Raw genomic sequence first — 22,228 nt, forward strand, 5'->3', positions numbered from 1 at the left:
TAACCTGAGGCCTTTACCATCTACTATTAAAAGTCCAGTGGTTTCCCTGGGATTTTGTGAATATCCAAATATGTTTTCCTGGTTGCCTTTGGCTCTTATTGTTTCTTCTGAACTCTTACTACCATTCTGGTCTTAAATACATGGCTCTTCTCTTCCCTATACTCAATGCTGACCCAGATGTGGAACTCAGAATTCCCAAAAAACATTCCAACAAAGCATTACGAATAAAAGCCTTTATGAGGAAGTAGAAAAGCAGTGATGTTTTACAACACTGCAATGAAAACTAACATATAATCAAATGAAAACATCCCTGTTTTTAAGTTCTTCTGTTAGTCAACACTGAGAAATAAATACTTGCTAAGAACTTCAACCTCTTTAAGGTCTAGTTTCTCAATTTTGTTTGTCTCCAATCTGCCTCTTCTCTCCGGTTCTCTATTTTCTATTCTGCTTTCAACTTTCTTTATACTATTAAGCAGAAAATTTTAGCCCTTCTTCCCTTAGCTCTAAACATAATTTTGCATTCCCAAAGGCTCATTAACATTTCCCTGAAACAAAGGACCAGTTATTCTGGATCTTGCCCATTAGCACTGTGAAACTGGCAGAGCCTCTGAAATTCCTATCTTTTTTTTTTTTCCTCCTTCCTGCCAGTCTCGGGGAGTTAGAAGCGGTAGCCCAAGGATTTATTTTTCTACTGACATAAACTATGCCCTCTTCCTGAGGAAGAAGAAGCAGTTTTGATGAGTTTAAATGGCATTTTTCTCGACCCAACACAGAGACAAAAAAATTAACAGCGAGGGCACACACGAAACCCAAGCCAGGACCCAGGGTGGGCCCAGTAATAACCCATTCATTTCCCATCATGCTGCTTTTCTAGAACAGATGGTAGCTAGATGAGCCTCCGTTACTTGTCAGTTAAGGAACCATATGGAAAAAGAGAGTGGAAGGAATGGAAAAATGGAAGACAAGAGAGGAAACATCAGTAATATTGAAATTGAATTTATGATTGAAGTTTTTATCTTATTTATGTGGAGTTGGGAGATGGAGCTGAATGTTTGTTGTCAATTTACTCCTGAATGCAAGGGGGAAAATCCAGGAAAAAATAGTCTATCTCACAGTGTTGCATGTCTACTTATAGCAAGCCATTTGCGAAGCAGGTATCCAACAAAAATGGTAAGCAGGTATTTATAAATTCTTATTCATCAAAATTATTCTTTGCTTCCTTCAACTGTTTGCATTGGCATTTACTTCCCCCTTTGCACCTGAAATTTCCAAAATGCTTCTTGGGAACTTCTAACAAGCAGCTCTCAAAGAAAAAAATATATATATATATAAATATATATATTTGCTGCCTGACAGTATTTCCTTTCTACTAACTCTCCAATAAAATTAGAAATTAAATGGATTTTGAACTTACAAAATGATGTACTGGTCTGATGATTTCAATTATAAAGTAACTCTGAAATTACATATTTTCATACCTCAGTGAAATCCACAATGCATTATGCCTAACTGGTAACTCTTGAAGTTCACTTTGTGCTGCACCCACCTCCCACCCTAGGAACTTAGCAACACCCTTGAAACAAAGGCAATAAAATTCTGAATTGACCGGACCTGTGTGTGCCTGAATGTGCATGGGACAACATGAATATCCAAATGTGTTTTCCTGGTTATAGTGATAGCATATACATGGTTAAGCATTTGCTTGCTAAACTCCCAACCTACACCTAAGAGAACATATTATTCTTTAGCTGAGAGAGATGAACAAATACAGCAAGATCTATATGAGTGAGTAGTAATACCATGCCTTACTTATGTACTACCAAAAAGAGTGAACGTGAAAGACTGTAATGGCAGCAGCAGAATTTAGTGATCTCTCAGACAGCCTAACTCTGTATTTTTGAAGTACAGAAACAACAGTTTATTTATTTCAAGGTAGCTGTTTTTCCTAAGCTATGTTCTGTGACTGTCTTCTACTTTATAAATATACTGTTCATCTTCAGTAAACCCTTTTGTTTTTTTGTTTCTGTAGAATCAAGCTAAGTATTTCCATTACCTTCATTTAGATCAAGCCAAAAGAAACACGATTTTTAAAAAAATAAAGACGATATTCCTACGCGAGGCAGAAAAATGAAAAATACCTCCTGTAAGCTATGTGGTAATAATAACTTGCTATTTTAACCTTGGATGCCATTTGCATTTCATAATGTAATTTCCCTGTTCTGAAAGGACAGTGATGAAATGATCTGACCTTTACATATTACTATTTGATTTCTCTCTCAGTGTTCACTGGGAGAATTCAGAAGAGCTAAATATACCTTGGTCTTTCTGTCTTTCTTTTCCCAAAAGTGGGTCATCTGATTAGCCTCTGTATTCTCCCCTCAAGAAACAGTTGGCATGCTTCTCTCCTCCTGTTGTTGATGTGCGGCTCCATTAGAGAATCCTGGAGTACAGTGCAGTTCTGTCTTTTCACTGGCAGGAATCTTGTGAATTAAAAAGTAACAAATGACTTTGGATTATTCAGGTCTTCATCTTGGACTCAAACAAACAAATCACCCCTGCTAGCAAACCTGACTGGAAAATTATTGTGTTGCCTCCTTTATGAACCACTACATGGATGTCAATGGAGGGAGCAACAAAAACTTGGATTTGCACCGAAAAATTCCCTCCTCTGGAGAGAGTTCTATTTTTTTTTTCTTGTCATGAAAAGATTAAGAGGAAAGGCTCTGTCTATGACAGTAACCCTAGGTAAGAACTAGAGCAAAAACAGCAACCACTTTCCTTCCTTATGGCTTGTTTTGAGGCCTGAAATTCAGAACTCAATTGTTTGAGTAGGATTTTGCCTATCCATTCATTTAGAGAAATAATAAAAGATCTGTTTTTAATGACAGAATTCAGACTAGAGGAAACTCCAAAGGGGAAAGAAATTATTATTGGATAAAATGAAAAAGGGGGTTAAAAGTCTGAAGTCAGACAGCCCTGAACTTTAAACCCAGCTCTGTTATAAATTAACCTTTCTGGGCTCTGTTCTTTATCTGTGAAATAAGGATATTAAATATTCCTATCTCAGGTGACTCTTGTAAAAACTGATATAAAGTATTTATCCTGGTACCTGATGCATGACATGCATTCATTACATTTTAACAACTATTTTTATTCTTAGCATTATGGGTTATCTTTTTTCCTGATCTAAATACAGAAGTACAGATAGACTTGAATTGAATGCAGCAGGCTTAAATTGAACGCAATTTTATTCATCCTGCTCTATGTGTAAGGCTCTTATCAAGCACATATGAGGTGTGGTCATTGTCTTCAAGAAGTCCTCATAGCAAAAAGACTCCTGACATTTGGTAACTTAACATCTGCTGTGTCTTGTCTTCATTAATTACTCTGAAGTTCAGTGACATGGCAGCTTTTTCTGAGATAACAGTTTGAGTATTGTGCACTGTAAGGTCACAAGTCAGTCGCTGCAAGAAGCATGACTTAATTCATAATGGCCTAGTCCAGGGTCCTGTCATTGTCTCTGAATGTGTGGTTATGACTGAATAAATCAATCCTCAAGTGTATACACTATAAAGATGATTACAATGTGGGGATTTTTGAAGATATGATGGATCATTTGTAATTTGTAAAGTAAAAATATTTGAACCTCAAAATTTTCCGTCAGGAAAGATGTTAAGAGAAATTAACTTTCTGGTCTCACCCTCTTGCCTTTGGACAGAACAGCCATCTAAGCCAAGTAGGACAGATATAATTATCTTTTTTTGTTCGGAAGCTTTCTAAAGATGTACACTTCCCAACTACTGTTAGTAGTTCCTTCCAGCATCTTCTCACTCGTTACAGTCAAGATGCTCTTCCTTATGTCCAATTTAAACTTCATTTCCTTCTCAAGTTAAGATTGTCTCAGAGAGAAGACAAATTCATTATCTCTTCCTGTTTCTGATTAATAGCACTTTTTACCTTGCATACAGTAGATCCAATATGAATTAAATCAGCAAATAGATCAAACATTTCATAAATCTGAAGACATTAATCAAACTACTCCTTACTTTTATAAAGTCTAACTCGGGAATAAATAATATCAATTGCTAATGCATTTCCTCCTAGGACCCAATTTCTAGTATTAGCCATATTCCCTAAATCTCTGAAATTTTTCTATGTTTAAATGTTACTAGAAATAATGATGTTTTGTGATCTAACTGATGTAGTGACCTAATTACCATACGTAGACTCTGAAGCTAATTATCTGGGTTCAAATCACAGCTCCATCACTTACTTGTTATATAACTTTGGGCAAGTTACTTTTTTTATATCTCAGTTTACATATCTGTAAAATAGGGATAATAATGATATATACTTCATATGGTTGTTTTATAGATTAAGTAGGTTAATATTCACAAAGTGGTTAGAATAGTACTTGCTTTGGAGATGTGTTTAATTTGTATTATCATTATCAAGACTCCAGGATTATTTTTCCAACCTGAAGAGTCAAGTGAATCTCCCTCTCATTTTGAATACCCTTGGTAATCTTACTGCTACAGATTTTTTATTTATTTATTATTTTTGGAAAACTGTTTAAGTTTTTTAACTTTTATTTTACATTCAGAGGGGTACATGTGAAAGTTTCTTACATAGCTAAACTTGTGTCCAGGGGATTTGTTTATACAGATTATTTTCATCACCCAGGTATTAAGCCTAGTATCCATTAGTTGTTTTTCCTGATCCTCTCCCTCCTCCCACCCTCCAACTTCTGATAGGCTCCAGTGTGTGCCGTTCCCCTCTATGTGTCCATGTATTTTCATCATTTAGCTGGGACTTATAAGTGAAAACATGCCGTATTTGGTTTTTTGTTCCTGTGTTACTTTGTTAAGAATAAAGGCCTCTAGCTCAATCCGTGTCCTTGAAAGGACATGATCTCATTCTTTTTTAAGGCTGCATAGTATTCCACGGTATATATGTACCACATTTTCTTTATCCGGTCTATCATTGACAGGCATTTAGGTTGATTCCATGTCTTTGATATTGTTATAGCTTTCTTAATACTATTTTCTCTACCTGGAATATCAATTACCTTCCAACCTAGATTATTCTTTTCCTGCACATCTCAGCTTGATTGCACTTTCTCTGCTATGTCATGAGATCTCATCTTCAGGGCCAATGTGATCTCATATTCAGGACCTTTTATGGTGCCATTCATGGTCAATTATGACTTCATGTAGACAGTTATCTTTTCATAACTTACCTTCTCAGTGAGATTTTTGGATGTTCCTTAAAGAATAAAGTAAACCCTACAATTTTTAATAACCTTTCACAGTTCCTACCAAGTACCTTTGCTTTTACAAAGCACTTGTTAAGCAGAAGTGAACTGATAAATAATATTTTTGTTTATCTACAAACTTTAGTGTAAAAACTCTTTTTATCTCACCGACTATAATTTTATTGTTGATATTTATATATGAAGCACTGTATTAATCCGTCGTCACCCTGCGATGAAGAAATATCTGAGACTGGGTAATTTATAAGGAAAGAAATTTAATTGACTCACAGTTCCACATGGCTGGAGAGGCCTCAGGAAATGTACAATCATGGCGGAAGGCACCTCTTCACAGAGTGGCTGGAGAGAGAAGTGCCAGCAGGGGAAGTGCCAGATGCTTATAAAACCATCAGATCTCATGAGAACTCACTCACTATCATGAGAACAGCATAGAGGAAACTACCCCTATGATTCAATCACTTCCCACTGGGTCCCTCCCACAACACATGGAGATTGTGGGAACTAAAATTCAAGGTGAGATTTGAGTGGGGACATAGAGCCAAACCATATTAAGCTCTCATAACACTGCCTGATTATGGTGTAAATGTTGAATAAATAGGATGATGATGATGATAATGATTGTTATAGATTGAATGTGTGTTCCCCACAAAAGTCACATGCCAAAACTTAATCTCTGATGTAACAATATTTGGAGGTGACGTCTTTGGGAGGTTATTAGGTTGTGGGAGCAAAACCCTTATAAATAAGCCCTTAGGAAAGAGGCTCCAGTGAACTCCCTCACCACTTTCCACCATGTAAGGACACCATGTGAAGGCTGTCTTTGAACCAAGCAGTAGCCCCTCAACAGACACAGAATCTGTCAGTGTCTTGATCTTGGATTTCCCATCCTCCAGAACTGAGAGATAAATGTCTCTTCTTTTATAAGCTTTCCAGTCTATGGTACTCTGCTATATCAATCAAAATGGACTGATGATGATAATGATGATGATGATGATGATGATGATGATGGATTTAATAAAGGAGAATACTATGTTTTAAAATGACAATTTTTTCCCCCAAGTACCTATTCAGGGTCAGGGAACTATGCTAAAATATTTGTACACATTATCTCATTTAGCCTTCAATAACCTAAGAAGAAAATTTCATTTATTTCCATTTTAAAGAGAAATTCAGGCTTTGAGTGGCAAAGGTTAATCGTAAATCCTGGGTTTCCTAGGACAGTGTTGTTTTATACTTGTTGTCCATGAGTAATTATTAATAGTGCCCATTTTCATTCTCAAAGATGTATGTTTCGTCAATGACTTACATAGCCACTCTAGAGTTAATTAATGCCAATATAACAGATCTTGTAAGTAGAGGAGCTGTAACTTAAAATGCATTAAGTCAATCTCAGAGCACTAACCCTTAGGCTAAGTCCTTGTAAAGCGACACATGTTATTTCCTCCTCATATAAAGAGAATATCACAAAATATGACATTTAGAGAGGTATGGAAGGACCATATACAGATTGAAATTTTGTTCAAGTTTGAGTGGTAACATGGTTCTGCTCATTCTCAGAGTGAGAAACAGTTATCAGGAGGGAAGACGGGGAAAACTATTTTGATATTTTTGTCACTTCTCACAAAGAAATTTCACAATTAGAAGTAATATGAATTTCAACTGCATGATGAAAACCCCAAGAGCAAACAAAAATATTATATTTATTATATTTGACTATGCATAATGTGAATTAATGTTACCTCTGGTGTCTTGGCATTCAAGAGGGAGAAATGAATTATAAGTCTGAGAGATAAACATAAAATAAAAAATAGCAGCACTTAACAATTATGCTATTGTACATTTTACACATAACTTATACCAGAGCTCATATTTGTATATATCTCTTTTGACACTCACAGCTCTCTGAAACAGGTAAAGCAGAAATTCTTGTTTTCATTTTACATGAAGCTGACAATCAAAGAGATTAAGTAAATCACAAGATTTATACTTGAGAGTATAAATTAGGATACAACATCATCCTGACATCTTAAAGTGATTTAAAATTGTTCAAATATAGCCTGACAGAAACATGTTCAAGGGAAAGGTACTTCAAGGGTAAAACCAAAACTATACACTCCAGACGAAGTGTCTGGACTTAAAAGATTGTTGGTGTGTACTGCCCACTGGACACTGATTTTAACTATGAGACTAATTATTAAAACAACAAAATATTCTTGTCATCTTGCTCATTAACACAGATGTTACACAACCAAAGAATGGAGTTAGAGTTGTTGATTTCACATCTCGGGCTACAAATTATTAGGCATCACTGTCAGATCAAGCAAAATGCTTTTCAAATGCAGAAGATCAGTGTAGGCAACACAAACGCTGTCTCAGCACACCTTGGCCACTTTTTCTACCTGGTTCATATCAGCCCCCAAATTCAGGAAATTGCCAATTCTGGGAAAATGTATGAAATAACTCCAGCTTCTTCTTTCTCCTTTTTCTGTTTTCTAATATCTGTCTATAAGCAAACCTGTTCTCTCATGCAACCATTCATTCACACTCTGATATAAAAACAGTAATTGAAGACTACCATTATGTTTTCCTCTCTCAAGGCTAGCTACATTTCTGCAGGAATGAAAGCTGAATACATCAAGTTCTAATAATGACATTTCAACGAGGTAGCTTTCCAGTTATTCTGAAATCCCCTTCTGCAGGTGCTCACTAGTTATTGTACAAATAGGGTCCCATATTTTGTTTCAACAACCAAGCTCCACTCAGTGAACTTGAACAGGATAAGTTCATTGAAAAAGACTAAAGGCAATTCCTTTGTTTGGTTTTGGCTCATATCTCTGTCCATTTTGCAGAACTAAAGGTACTGTATAAATTCTTTAAAATGTGGAACAGCAGAACAGTGACTATGCACACACATAATTCATCAAGTTAAATTTATGTCTGCTAACAGTGATTTTAAACACAATAGAACAGATGCCATCCTGTAAAATCCTGAAAGTCACTCCTTTCCACAATTTCAGAGAACCACGTTATGAAATTCCTTCCAAACTTTATGCAACATAGCTTGTGGGGTGCTTCCCAAAGTGATGTTTACATAGGTATAAGAGACAGACACCAATAACCTGCCAAGGACTGAATCCATTTTTCCAGTTTTGTGAATATATCCTACTCTCCAATTTTTTTGTCCTGTCTTCCTCTCATTCCCAACTTCAACACTTCTAAAGATCAGTTTTCCCCACATGAAGACAAAAGTTTTCAGTTGGCCAATATTAACCTTTCTAGTGAATCTTCCTTCTCTCTGCTCATCAGCCTCAACTCAATAGTTGGCTTGGGATTTTTATTTCCCCAATTATTTCTTTAGGACATGCTAAACGGGGGCAGGGGAGGAGGGCAGGGAAGACGAAGAGAGGTGGTGATTGATGTCAGTGGTAAGAAATCTCCACCGCCATTTAATGTGGTAGTTGATTTACCACATTTACTGGTTACAACAAATTACTGTGTGAATGTGGAGATTTCAGACAAAAGCTGACATTTTAAAACATATCATGTAGCAGCAAGGATACAATTACGTATACATGAGGTATATATATAATCTTGTATACGTACAAAATGACTAGATAGATAAAAGATTTGGGTAGATATATATTACATGCATATATATTTGTGGATTAGACAAAACTTTAACTTTTTACTTTTATGTTTGATTAAGTCTTTGCTTATCTCTTTAAATATAACTTTTCTCATTTAAAAATCTCTACAGATTGGCTAAAAGGCCCCTTTTCATATGCTACCTTTTATTTTTGATTTTTCTTCTTTTTAAATGTCACTTTGTAGTCATCAGTCAAGTTATTCTTTAACAACTTATTACCTGTGTCTAGAAATATGTGACAGTCCACGTGCCAGTAAGATGACACTTGGAAAATGAAAAGTAGTGATTATTTTTTAAATCAGACTATATATATATAGTGCACATACACACACATATTACATATATTATATATACATACTGTACACATACACATACATGCATTGATATTTGTCATGAAGTGATTCTGGGTCTGTGAAACTGGCTATGCCATGTGATGAAGCTGTTTCTATGGAAACAGTTCATGATTCATGGTCAACATAAAAAAAAAGATGAAAGTATAAGGTAGACTTGATAAAGAAACTATTAAATTCTGAATTTAAAAATGTAAATGTTATATTTACTAACAATTTTTATGTCTCAAAATTTTCTTTTATAATCCTAGTGAATGCTATTATTCAGTCCCTAAAATACGCTGGGAGTGATAATAGAGAATATAAAGAATATAATTCTAAGCTTCCTAAAGCTTACATAGTGAGGGGATAAAGGCAAGGTTAGGAAGACCTTTATATGTATGATTCCTAAATTATATTGGGTCTTTGTCTTTTATGAGTCTTGATTTCCTAATACACCCCAGGTATTCTTTTTCCAGTATAATTCTCCCTGGTAAGACTGCAGAAAAGACTCCATAGAAAATACACAATTTCCTGTGGGTTTTGAAGTAGACCTAGATGCATTTGGGTGGGAGAGAGTTTGCAGGTGGCAGGAGGTAAAAATAATGGACACTGACATGAGAAAATGTTCTAGACACAGGTGGGATTCCAAATGAATGTCATTGAACTGTCTCCATGGAGACAACAAAGCTATTTCCCTTGACTAGAGAATTGTGTATCACTTCCTTGAAAATAATAAATCTTAAGAAAAAATATCTCTGCGAGTCATGGAGGGCTAGAGTAGGCAGAGATCCCAAGCTTTTGACAAATCTATTTCTCTGCTTTCAGGAAAGGTACCAAATAAACCCTATCATTCAAATGGGATTCACTCTTAGCAACTTCCCTGATTAATCCATTTAGCAACAAGAGTCAAGGCATCTAACCTCTAATTTTTCCTGTTATATCTGAAGAGCCTTCAACCATACTCTTTTTCAGTAGAGGTAGGAAAGGAACAGCTGATTGCTAACAGCTACCTAAGGGCCGTCTTCTATCTGAATCTATTCCTCTAGCTGTTTCTCTGTCTTTCTCTAAACGAAATAGTACAATCTGTGAATAAGACTTTGCTTAAATAGATTTCCTCTTTCCAGGAGACCAACTTGTGGGGACAGTGCTCTGTTGAATTCTGTTTTAGAATCATACCCAACAGGCCATTCAAATGTTTCCATTCTTTTGCAAACGTCCTGAGAGTCACTTTTTAATTTCCTGGCAGGTAAGCTTCATTTCTCAAAGCATGCTGTCAACCTCATTTGCCTTGTCTGTCTGTTATATCAGGTCTCATTTCATCACCAAATACACTTTCTACAAGAACTCACACTGCTTTCATGCAATCTCACATGGAAGCACAATGTTCCAGAAGAACTCTGAGTCACTTTTGTGATACAGTGGAGAAGAGACCAGATGCTGTGTAAGTAAGTTTCCCACACATCTATTTCCCCCTACCTATAAGGTTTTATAAAGGCATCTAAAACAGAACACAAAGATCACGCCTCTGGAGGAAAAATATGCTGTAAATCCTGCGAGAGTCTAGGTCCTCCTAGATAAAAAGCCATATTACTAGGAATAATTAAAGTTGACTCTATTCCATTCCGTCTTTGCCCAGCACCCTTTCTCCCTATCTCTAACCAGCCCATTTCAGTCACTACATTTATGGGCTTCAGAATCTATCTCTGTAGAGCTCACCTTATTTGTGAACAGATTTAGAAGAAATAGTTCATTGATGTCAATATTCAATATTCTAACTCAATGCTTCCCCAAGTGCCTTATAACACATAATATACCCTATTTTTTTTTTTTTTCCTGAAAATGTGTCCTCTTCAGCAGTAAAAGAGATGGTGTGGTACTCCTGGCCCTGGGTTCCCTCCCTAGGCACATGGACACCTGATGTCAATCACTTAATATGGAACCTTGGGGGGATCCAGGGCTCATTTCTTCTCTAATCCCTATCATCCAAAGAGTCACTAAATTCCTCTGATTTGCTTCTGAATATCATTTTTCTGTCTATTCCTATGGAAAGTACCAGTTTAGGCATCTATCACCTCTCATCTGGACCTTGAAACACTCTTAGCTTCCTAACACTGTCCTCAGTTTTAGCCTTCTCTACATTATCCTCCACATAGCTGCAAAAACTTAAAATGTAAAACACAGTTCCTGTTAAACCCTTTGTCAGACATTCTGCATTTCAGGATTAGGGTCCATTTCCTCAGCATAGATATTCCAGCATCATTTATTTATCTGTTTGCATGTGAGTGTGTAGTACAAATTCTCTTTTTAAAATAAAAGTGGAGGACACGTACATATAAGATTTTTTTTAAACCAAGAGTTCAAAGGGGTATGTAAAAGACAGTAAATATTCCTTTGCAGTGCACTTCTGGTCCTTGTTCCACTTCCAAAAGGTAATAACTATTACTCATTTCCTTGTGTGCATCCTTCCAGAAATTGTCAGTGCATATACAAATATACATTTATAGAAAGGTTTATTAATACACAATGAGAGCATTCAATAACATTGCCCTACATCTTGCTTTTAGCATGCCGTCTGATCTCTTGATAATCTTCCCTGTGCCTTTTAAGTTATCACAATAGGAATTATCTGTAGTTCCCAGAACACTTCATACTGTTTTCAGGCACACCTCCCAATGCATATACCCTTTCTTTTGTGTGGAAATGTGTATAGGCTGAAAATGAGAAGAACTTCTACACAATTGCTAACTACTATTCTTTTCTAAGATTCATTTCAGGCATTAACCCTTCATCATGCTTTAGAACTGCAGACCAGTACTCCCATAGGATCCTATACATACATGTCTCTATCATAGCACCTACCACATAGACCAAGATAACTATGGATGTTTCAAATCCACAGTTCTTCTTTCAAAAATATAGTTTTCAAAAAGACATTCCTCTCAAAAGAAAAATCTTCACTTCAAGATTAGAAACTATACATTGTTTGTTCGTTTTCTTAAAAAAGACTATAACCGGCCGGGCGCGGTGGCTCAAGCCTGTAATCCCAGCACTTTGGGAGGCCGAGACGGGCGGATCACAAGGTCAGGAGATCGAGACAATCCTGGTGAACATGGTGAAACCCCGTCTCTACTAAAAAAAAATACAAAAACTAGCCGGGCGAGGTGGCAGGCGCCTGTAGTCCCAGCTACTCGGGAGGCTGAGGCAGGAGAATGGCGTAAAGCCAGGAGGCGGAGCTTGCAGTGAGCTGAGATCCGGCCACTGCACTCCAGCCTGGGCGAAAGACTATAACCTCTACTAGAGCAGAGACCATATTTAGGTTTTTGTTTTTTGTGGTTTTTTTTTTTTTTTTTTTTTTTGGTATTTTCTTTTTTGCTGGAGTAGTTGGATCAATGCTATTGGAAAATTATCCTTTATTCTTAAATTCACAATGCAACAACAGATTTTATTGGGGATGTGAGAGTCAGGAAAAGATACATTGGTTCACTTAGTAGAAGAGTAGCAATGAAGACTGAGGACTCTAAAAGGGGTAACAGGGCTCACTAAAGATAAAAAAGGAATCTTTCACTTTTTTCTTGTGGACAGCCTTTTTTTGTAAGATTTCACCACTGATATGAATTCATTGTAAACATTTTCTTAAGCGTATCTGTCAAGTAGTGAATAATAGATTGTTAAATGTTACTATTAACGTCCTTCCTTTTCAATACATAGAAGTCAAGGAACTTCATGAAATGCTTGATCGACTGAAAACAGAAGCATTTTGGGAAAAATAATTTCAGTGCTCATGTCGTTTATGGATGAACTATGTACTAACATTTAGTCAACTATAAACATCTACCAATTTTTACTCCTATGATTTGCAAGTATGATTATGTCATTTGAGCCCCCTCACTGAAACCTAAGCCAACTGGAAACATTTGAACCGTTCATTTCTCTTTTGAAATGTTTTACTTTCCTTGATAATGCAAGATTTCGTTTGTGCATGAGTGTTTTGAAGGTGCTATGAAGTATTTGGGGGCCTGCCAAGACAAAAATCATCGGAAACTGAAAGAATGGACATTAAGTGATATTCAGCTAAGACAAACACCTTGGGTTTACCTCTCATTTCTCAGTCACCTCATGGAAGGATTTTAGGCAGTTTGGGTAAATCCTTTGGGATGCTCAGATCTTCAAAAATAACAGTTTATTTGGGATGCTCAGATCTTCAAAAATAACAGTTTCTTTCTGTTTCACAACAAGTGTTGAAAAAAATTATTACTTCAGTTGTGGTGGAGCAGTATTCCCAGTTTAAATACAATGGACAGCTCCACGTAGAAATAATTCCAGTTTAGTCTTGGCTTTAATGTTCAGTACAATATAAACCAGGCATTAGGCCAGTTTCATTTTGAAGATCATTGCTTCTTGTTGCTGTCTTTGTGAATGTGTTTAAGGAAGAAAAAGTTGGATGAGGATGACATGACTAATTAAAATAATAATTCAAGAGGCCCTAGATTGCACACAATCAGTATTTCAATGTTCCCAGGAGGCTACATCATTTGCACTCAGTAGGAACTCAATAAATTCTTGTGATTGATTTGCCTACCAGGAGAATATGGTATTTAAGACAATCTAGTAAGGGGGTAAGATGGAGACAAAGATTTTTATTTTGACGGAGTCTAAAATCTTTAAATATCTGAATTTTTATGATAGGATATTTGAACTGGAAAGGGTTTTAGCACTTATGTAATTTGGCTTCATTTTACAAAGGAGAACCCTAGAGAAGCCAAATTACTCACTCAAAGTCCTAGGCTATTTTTTACTAGTCTAGTAGTTAGGAGCCAGACCCTAGAGACAAGCTGCCTAGTTTCAAATTTTGGCTCTGCCATTCACTAGCTGTATAAATTCTGAGTAAGTTATTTAACCTAACAATATTTCTCGCTCTCTCAAACTCAGTGTTTCAATCTGTAATGGAGGTGGGGAGGGGTAAGAATTGCATAGCACTAAGTAAAGGATTAAATCGCTATTAATGTAAAGCACTGATAACCATATCTCACACATGGAAAATGTTCAGTAAGTTACTATTTGTTTTCATTGTATTTCACAGTATAATACCCAATCTGATTCTATAATCCTAAAATCCCAGGCATTCAAATGTAAACTCCAGCTTTAAAACAATCTAGATAGGCTTGCTTTAATGTGGCTTAGAGTGAAATATATATATAATCTCCAAACAGGCAAAGGGAAGATTTTCCTTCCTCAGTCTCTCCAGATGTTATAAAATTGTAACCCAGAACCTAAAAGAAAAACTTTTTGTGATTACTCATATAAGAATAAAATGTATTTATATGCTAGCTAATACTTCTTTCTGCTTTTAAGTGGTACTCACCTATTTGTTCTGTTTGCAAAGGAAATTCTATTAAAACCTCAGAGAATTTACTGACAGCATCAAGAGTATGTTTAGGCTATTTTACAAACTTGTTGCTAGCTCCTCAGTGGTGGAAAAACAGTTTGCAATACTCTTTATCCAGAAGAAAAAAGTCATAGGTTTCCCTGAAAAGCAACAGGATAGTATTGTGGAGTTACTGTACTTGGCAATGTTTTCATTGCCATCATTTGAGATTGGTTGATTCACAGGTATTAATATAGATAAGAAGACTATTCATTAGTTTAAGTCAAGTCCCATCTCCAGGCTCCTGCTTTCGTCCTGTTGTTTATCATCATCATCATCATTGTCATCATCATCATCATCAGTTACGGAATTAACCTTCCCTTTAGAGAACAGCTACCTGCAACTTAAATAATAACATTCCTAAAGAAATTTGAAAGGAAAAAAAAATGTGCATTTCTTTTTTATTCTTTTTTTTTAGACTGTTTTGTTCTATTGCACAGGCTGGAGTGCAGTGTCACTATCTCAGCTTACTGCAACCTCCAGCCTCCCAGATTCAAGTGATTCTCATGCCTCAGTTTCCAGAGTAGCTGGGACTATAGGCACATGCCATCACACCCAGCTAATTTTTATACTTTTGGTAGACACGGGGTTTCACCATGTTGGCCAGGCTAGTCTTAAACTCCTAACCTCACGTGATCTGCTCACCTCAGCCTCCCAAAGTGCTGGGATTATTGGTGGGGGCCACTGCACCCAGCCAATTTCTTAATGAAGCCATATCTTAGGATAATGTACTCCTTTGATATTCAAAGTACAATCTACATACCAGCAATCAGCATTGCCCAGGAAAATGAAGAATGTCAGGCCCCATCCCACACCTCTGATTCAGAATTTGCATTTTAATAAGATCCCGGAGTGATTCACCTATATGTTAAAGATTGAGAAGCACGGACCTAGAGAAATGCATGTGGGGACTGGGAATCTGACAAGCAGTTACTGTTTTGAGTCACATAGTGAGAGTAATGAGATATAATTGAAGTATGTACCAGACATTTCCAGAGTCTAATATTCAGATAACTACCACAACAACAGAAACAATGAATTTTAAGTGGATATTTGGGAAATTAAATTTGTTTTTCCTTAAGCATTATTTATAAAATTGGTTCATTTTCATTTTTGTCATCATTGTTCACTGTAATGTCTGTGAGAGCATTCGCTGTTACACTCATTCATGCAAGAAGGAAGGAAAGACAATGAATCCATGATAGCAATCTCATATTGGGAACAGCTTGGATTGAATCCTGCATTGAGTCAGGACTCATTCGATGTAAGGTCTTCTAGGGATGGCCATATGGACCATCGTGTCTTCAGATTAGGTACAGAGAGCTGCCTAGTTGGAACTCCTACTTGGTAATCAGGATCCACCTCTTGAATAAGAAGGAACAGCTAAGTCACTGGAATTTGAAATACAAGAGTTCAATTACTTGTGAGAAGTTAGTTAATATCATGTTTCCCCAAACTACTGTTTGAAGAGAAAACTTGCCTCCTACTGTCTGTGTCTTACTGGCTTTATAGTAGCAGATGTTAGTGGTTATGTTAAGGACAATTTCTGGGAGCTCTTGTCTCCATTTACTCCGACTGCCTCCTGTTCATCTTTAATCAGTACTCTGTGTGTGTACGTGTGTGTGTGTGTGTGTGTCTATGGCTTGGCAGAAACTGTTAAAAGACAAGGTTTGAAGGTTATACTACATAAATGGAAATCATGGTGGTTTTTTAAGATGACAGTTTAGAAAATGGTAACAGTATGTAGTTGCTATCACACAAACAATATATCCCGTGATGCCAGAAGAACAATCCTTTCTAATTTAATCAATAATATTACTGCATGAAAAGTCTTGTTCTCAAGTAGATATGTTTATCTGCATTGGAATTATTCTTCACAATTTTTGCATTCACTGCTTAGAACCAATGATTCTTGACTGTAGAGATTCTTTACTATGCAAAGATTGCTTTTGTTTCTTAATTTGTGAAAAATTAAGAAAACAATTAATTTTTCACAAATTGAGAAATCAGAAAATACTCTTGATATGATGTTAGTCTTTAAAGTAGACAATGTAAAAACCAATCAGGGACTATATTTTACTTGGGGAAGCAAAAAAAAAAAAAAGAACAAAAATGAATGGAATCTAGTTCTCAAATCCACTAATTTAATGCACAATTATTTCATTTTTCCCAGCCATGGAATGGGTAATAATGGTAAGGAGCAAAAACATAAATATAAGCAATGTTTTAGAAATTGATTCAACTTGCATTTTCTTAAAAACCGTTTTAATGATATTCTTGTCCATTCTTGTTATATTCTTGTCATTTAATGTTGATGAAAATTTTCTATTAAATTACTCAAAAGTTACTCCCTATCAGGGTACTGAAACATGCTTAATACAAAAAGCAATAAGCAATAAGTCTTATTTTCCATGGATTTCCAACCTGATTTACATTATCTAAAATCACAACATATAGTAAACAATTCTCTTTTGGGGGTGCGGGCTAATCCTCTGAGTTGTGTTTACACGGAACCCTCGATTTTAAAAGCATTATTCTTTATTTCCATTTTTCTTGGCGTTATTTCTAATCTATTTATTTCAATGCTTTGTCATAGATGAGAGAGGATAAAATAAACTTTGGGTTCTGTTGATAATGTTCATTAAAAGAAGAAACAAGAAAGAACAAGTAAATCAAGGTTTATCATTTTTCAGCTTTGAGTGGTTTCTATTTTCTAATCATGTCTCTAACATTGTTGTGGAAAGGTAATGGGGATTGTAGTAGAATATGTATTTTCAAAGGCTTATCAACTGGGTGAATATTTTTGAAAAATCAAGTGCATATACACGCGTTGCCATGAGTAAACAGACTGTATTATTTAATTATTAGGAAGAAATGTCCAGTGGTATTTCAGTTAAAGTCAATCCTTGTTTTGAGCTTATATATGAATTCAGTTGAACAACTGATTATACAGAACTTTTTGTTATTGTGGCTGTTGATTGCAGCAACTTCCCTATTTAATTGAGTTTAAAAAAACTGAAAAGGGGTATGTCAATATAGCCAACAGAATCACATAATTTTTAAAATTCTGAAAAGCATGGCACTCTACATGGCAAGGTAGAAAAAAGACTGCATTTGCTTTTTGAGCTTTTTAAATCTTCTATTTTATCAATTTTCTGTGGATGTTTACAAGATACCAAAGTAAATGATTGAAAAGGAAAATATTATCATTATTAATCTACATGATACAACTTGTTAAACTAATTCATTGTCTAATTTGTCCGGTTGCATTTGTGTAGATTAGGCACAATTTGTGTATGTATACATATTATTACATTCCTCAAAGTGTTTCTAAATAGTGTGTTTTGGGTTACTTTGTAGTGTTAACATGTATGTAAACAGAATATAATAAGTCAGTTTGCCAGTGAGAAAATATTCATTGTGCATTACGTTTTTAAAATTGAGTTTCTTTTTCCAGCACGACAATCAGAGACATCTAAAAATAGTATTTTAAATAAGTTATTTGAAGCAGGAGCTGCTACAACTACAAAATACAGAAATTAAATAGTCACACCTTTTATTCTATTCCGATTCAGTAAGCTATAGACATATTCATTTCTTCCCTAACATAACCTAAAAAGGAAAAGAAAAAAAATTCTTAAACCCCTAGCCTATTAAAATAAAACGACACAGTAGGAATGAAATGAAAGACAATTCATTTCATATGACCTTTATAGTCATAGAGTGATACAATCTCAAATGGTTTTACTCTTTAAATTATTCAGGATTTATAAATTTCTGCCGCCATAATATTTTTTTACAAGTGGAATAAAAATGGCATTTTGCTCACGTAGATCTAGCTGATTCCTGCGTGGCTGATTCTAGAAAAGCAACAGGCTTTTCCCCGTCTTACAAGAAGCAACAGTTAGAAACTCTAAGTAGAAAACTCCTACACTCAGTGGACAGAACCAGCCGACAGAGAAAGTGGTAGCTTTTTCAGTTCATTTTGCAACAGCTTCCAAAAAGAGAGGGAAAATATATATAAAGGAATGTTGACCCCTTTGAAATGAAAGGACTATGCTGTGTTACTGTCGCCCCCTCTCCCTTCCAACGTCCCTTAAATTATCAGGCATTTTAGGCATGCTTAGGTTTCTAGAGTAAGGTGAAGCAATAGGACTTCATTTATTTTGTTTCAACTTAAATTTGCAAGATGCAGTAAGACAAATTCATAACCTCCCACAAGGGAACAATACAAGCCTACCTAGGCTCGGGCACTTTTCCTACTAGCAAGCGTGGACTGTTGTCTTAGCCTGTTGCTCCTGCCACCCGGTTTGCCTGAACCTGGAGGAAGAGGACACTTTGAAACCCCGAATGTGCTCTTGGTGGCAGGGCCTTAGTGCGTCCGGGCTTGCTGACTGAGAGGGCCATGGGGATTGCCCGGGCCGCGCCTGGGGAGGCGATGGCTGCCGACCACCAGTAAGAGGACCCTAGTGCAGGCCACCCAGCTGCCGGCAGATGGTGCCGTCCTCATCCGAACACGCAGGGAAACCCAGCTAAAGTAACGCTCAGACTCCGCCCCAGCGGATCCACGGCGCAACAGTCACTCGTCCTTCCCAAAATAGTGCCGAGCACGTTTCCCCTGGAACACCGCAGTAGCCCGTGTGTGTCGAAATTACAAACCAGGGGCGACCGGGTGTGTGTGCCGGAGTGGGGAGCGCGTGCGGAGTGGGACCCCAGGGGCCAGGGGCGAGGTGACCGCCAGTGAAACGCAGAGGGCAAAGGGACCGGTTCATTTCCCATCTGCGTAAGCTGGCCCGCCGTGCCCGTCGGGAGGCCACTCACCATATTCACTTCGGAGACCATGTCTATGCTGGCGACATCGATCCGCATCCCAACGTCCACGGGGGGCCCTGCCAGGGAGGTGGGCCACATTAGGGACAGATTCTCTCAGTGACAGCAGGCTGGGGAGGGTCTGGGGACTTCCCAGCCCTTACTCCATTCTGAACGGGCTCCCTCCCTGCTCTCCCCACCCCACTGCTTTCAGGGGACAGCCTGGGAAAACAGGTGTGGGCACACGTATGATGCAGTGACTATGCAGAGGGTGTGTCAGCCCGGGAGAAGGTCGCCTCCGCCTGAGGATTCATCCACCCGAGACTGGGGATCCGGTGTGTGTGTGAGTGTGTGTGGGGTGTGTGTGTGTGTCCAGGGCATAGTGCACGCTTACGAAAATGACATGCCTTTTTTTTTTTTTTTTGACATTTATCTTTGACAGAAAAGGAGAACTAGGGATGGGTTACAGGTTGAAAAAAGACGAAACGTTACCTCCAAAGTCCGGCCGCAAGCGAATGTCATATCCTTTGAGCAATCTGTCCACTGTCTCTTTCACGTATGACATGTTGCTGGGTTCACTGGTGCTGAGGGGAAGAAGTAGGGACCGTATTCAAAATGAGCACAAACTGTGAGCACATATAAAAAGATACAGGCACACCTACCCCCAAACAACAAGATACATGATCCAGCAGACACGTAAAAAGAAACATACCAAGGAAAAAAAAGAGAGAGAGAGATTCAACAACAGCAGCTCACCTGTGTGCACAACAGACCATGGTAATCATCACAGGGAAAGAGAGAAGCCCCAAACTCTCTCGGTTTTGTACTGTCCACATTACTAACTCTGATTAAAGAATTGTCTTTTCTGCGAAGATTCAAGGAATGCAACTTAGTCGGCTGCTGGGCAGTAATTCCCGAATGGACCTGCGCATGCGCAGAGCGCGCTCACTACCAAAAGACACCTTGTGCCTTGCAAACAGTATTCCTAGCGGTAACAGGCAACAGATTTCAATCCCTCTAAAGTTCCTATTTGGGGTGCTCCGTGTCCTCCGGGTAGTCAGAGACAAGCCGCTGTTTCCACGCAGGGGATCCTACGAGCATGTGTAAACGGAGTTTCCTTCATGCATTGGAGGTTGCTATGTTGATTTCCTTTCTGCCCTCAACCTGATTTTGTTTTTGTTTTTTGTTTTTTTTTTGTTTTTTTTTTTTTTTTTTGCTGGGCTCTCAGTGATCTGGCTAAGGCTGCCTGTGATTGGCATCTTTCATTGACAGTCATGGAGGTCCTAGACGGGGACTCTGGAAGCGGGTCTGTTGTTTTCTGGTAGCCTGTGGGGGTACCTGGGGGATGTGATCAGCGGGGGTTGAGGGTGGGGGTGACTGGGAGCAGGGAAGAGTGGAGAGAGAGGGAGCTGGAGAGTTACTAAAGGTACAGAGGAAACTCGGAACGTATTTGAGAACTCCAAAAATCAGTTGCCCTTGGGAAGCATCCTAGGACATTTGGCTTGATGTAGACTTCTGTAGCAGGCAGAGTAGGAGGGACAAGTCAACTTTTCTTCTAACCCATTTTTCTTCCCTGCCCTTGTCGTTTCTCATCCAGGTTGGGAAATGAGGGGAAAAAAGGATCCAGCAGCAGTTCGGGGCAGGGAATCTTTTTTTCTAGGGTCATCTACTGCAAGCCCCACTTTCCTCCAGCTTCTGATAAGAAAAATCTCCTTCTTAAATTGACAGCATTTAAGGTGGTATTTGTGACCCCTAGCAGAACTCTGAAACATCCAGACAGTTTAACCTCTGTTCACCAGTAGGTTGGGATTCTGCAGGAGCAAGCATTGTTTGAATTAAATCAAATTCAGTAACTTCGATTCTACAAATGTCATTGAGCACATGTTAGGCAGAAGGCCCTGGGCTAGGTGCTTGTTCTTTTTTAAAATAGTACATATTAAATTGTGTTGTGGGCATTCTGGGACTTATAACTGATTCAAAAAGGGTTCCTGACCTAGAGAAATTCGCATGTAATGGGAGGGACGGATACAAGTGTAAGTAAAGCCCGTGGTAATCCCTACTCCTATTATCGTCTGCTGCTTACTTTTTTGAGGGAAATAGGGGACAGTCTAAAAATTAGCTTCTAACTAGGATGGAAGTGTCACAAGGTCAAGAAACTTATACATGTTCTTAGTATTTCCTTACACAGGAGATACCAAACAAAAAAATAGAAAAAAAAATTATTCCATTACAATAACAACAAAAAATTCGAATGTACATAGGAATAACTGGGGAAAAAAATACACACAAGAACTTTAGAGTGAAATTATATAACATTATTTAAACACACAAACTATGACCTAGATAAATGGAAAATATACCATATGGGTAACTGGGAAGACTCAACATTGTAAGGATGTCAATTCTATCCAATGTAAGAAATATAACCAATTTGAATCAAAATTCCTACATTCTAAATGGAAATGAAGAAACTAATTCCAAAATTCAAATACAAGAATGAGGGGGTAAATAAAGGCCAAGAAAACCTGGAAGAAGAAGAAGAAAAAAAGAGAAGGAATATGGGGTCATTTGCCTTTGAGATATCAAGACATTACCGAGCTATATAGACATTGAATCCATTTATCTTTGGCATGGAATTCATGTAGGGATAAAAAGCAAAAGTGTACAAGCAAATAAAGAGCACAGAAATACTCCTCTATTTTAAGAAAAGTAGGAAAAGATAAGCTATTCAATAAATGCTGCAA

The 22,228-nt window shown here is 37.4% G+C and overlaps 1 protein-coding gene across 3 annotated transcripts in view; it reads right to left on the reverse strand.

Moving 5' to 3' along the window:
- Positions 1–20,404, reverse strand: part of GABRB1 (gamma-aminobutyric acid type A receptor subunit beta1) — a 390,802-nt gene extending 370,398 nt beyond the window's left edge. The window contains exons 1-3 of one of the 3 annotated variants that reach the window (XM_026455819.2): positions 20,241–20,404; positions 19,977–20,068; positions 19,497–19,564 (exon numbers count right to left, since the gene is read on the reverse strand). In XM_026455819.2, the coding sequence (XP_026311604.1) occupies positions 19,497–19,564; positions 19,977–20,068; positions 20,241–20,320 (240 nt within the window). In that variant the 5' untranslated portion in view covers positions 20,321–20,404. The remainder of the gene's footprint in view (positions 1–19,496; positions 19,565–19,976; positions 20,069–20,240) is intronic. The other 2 variants (XM_026455820.1, XM_026455821.1) reach the window with 2 other exon arrangements.
- Positions 20,405–22,228: the final 1,824 nt, after the last annotated feature.

This window comes from Piliocolobus tephrosceles, chromosome 3 (genome assembly GCF_002776525.5).
Source record: "Piliocolobus tephrosceles isolate RC106 chromosome 3, ASM277652v3, whole genome shotgun sequence".
Lineage (NCBI taxonomy): Eukaryota > Metazoa > Chordata > Mammalia > Primates > Cercopithecidae > Piliocolobus > Piliocolobus tephrosceles.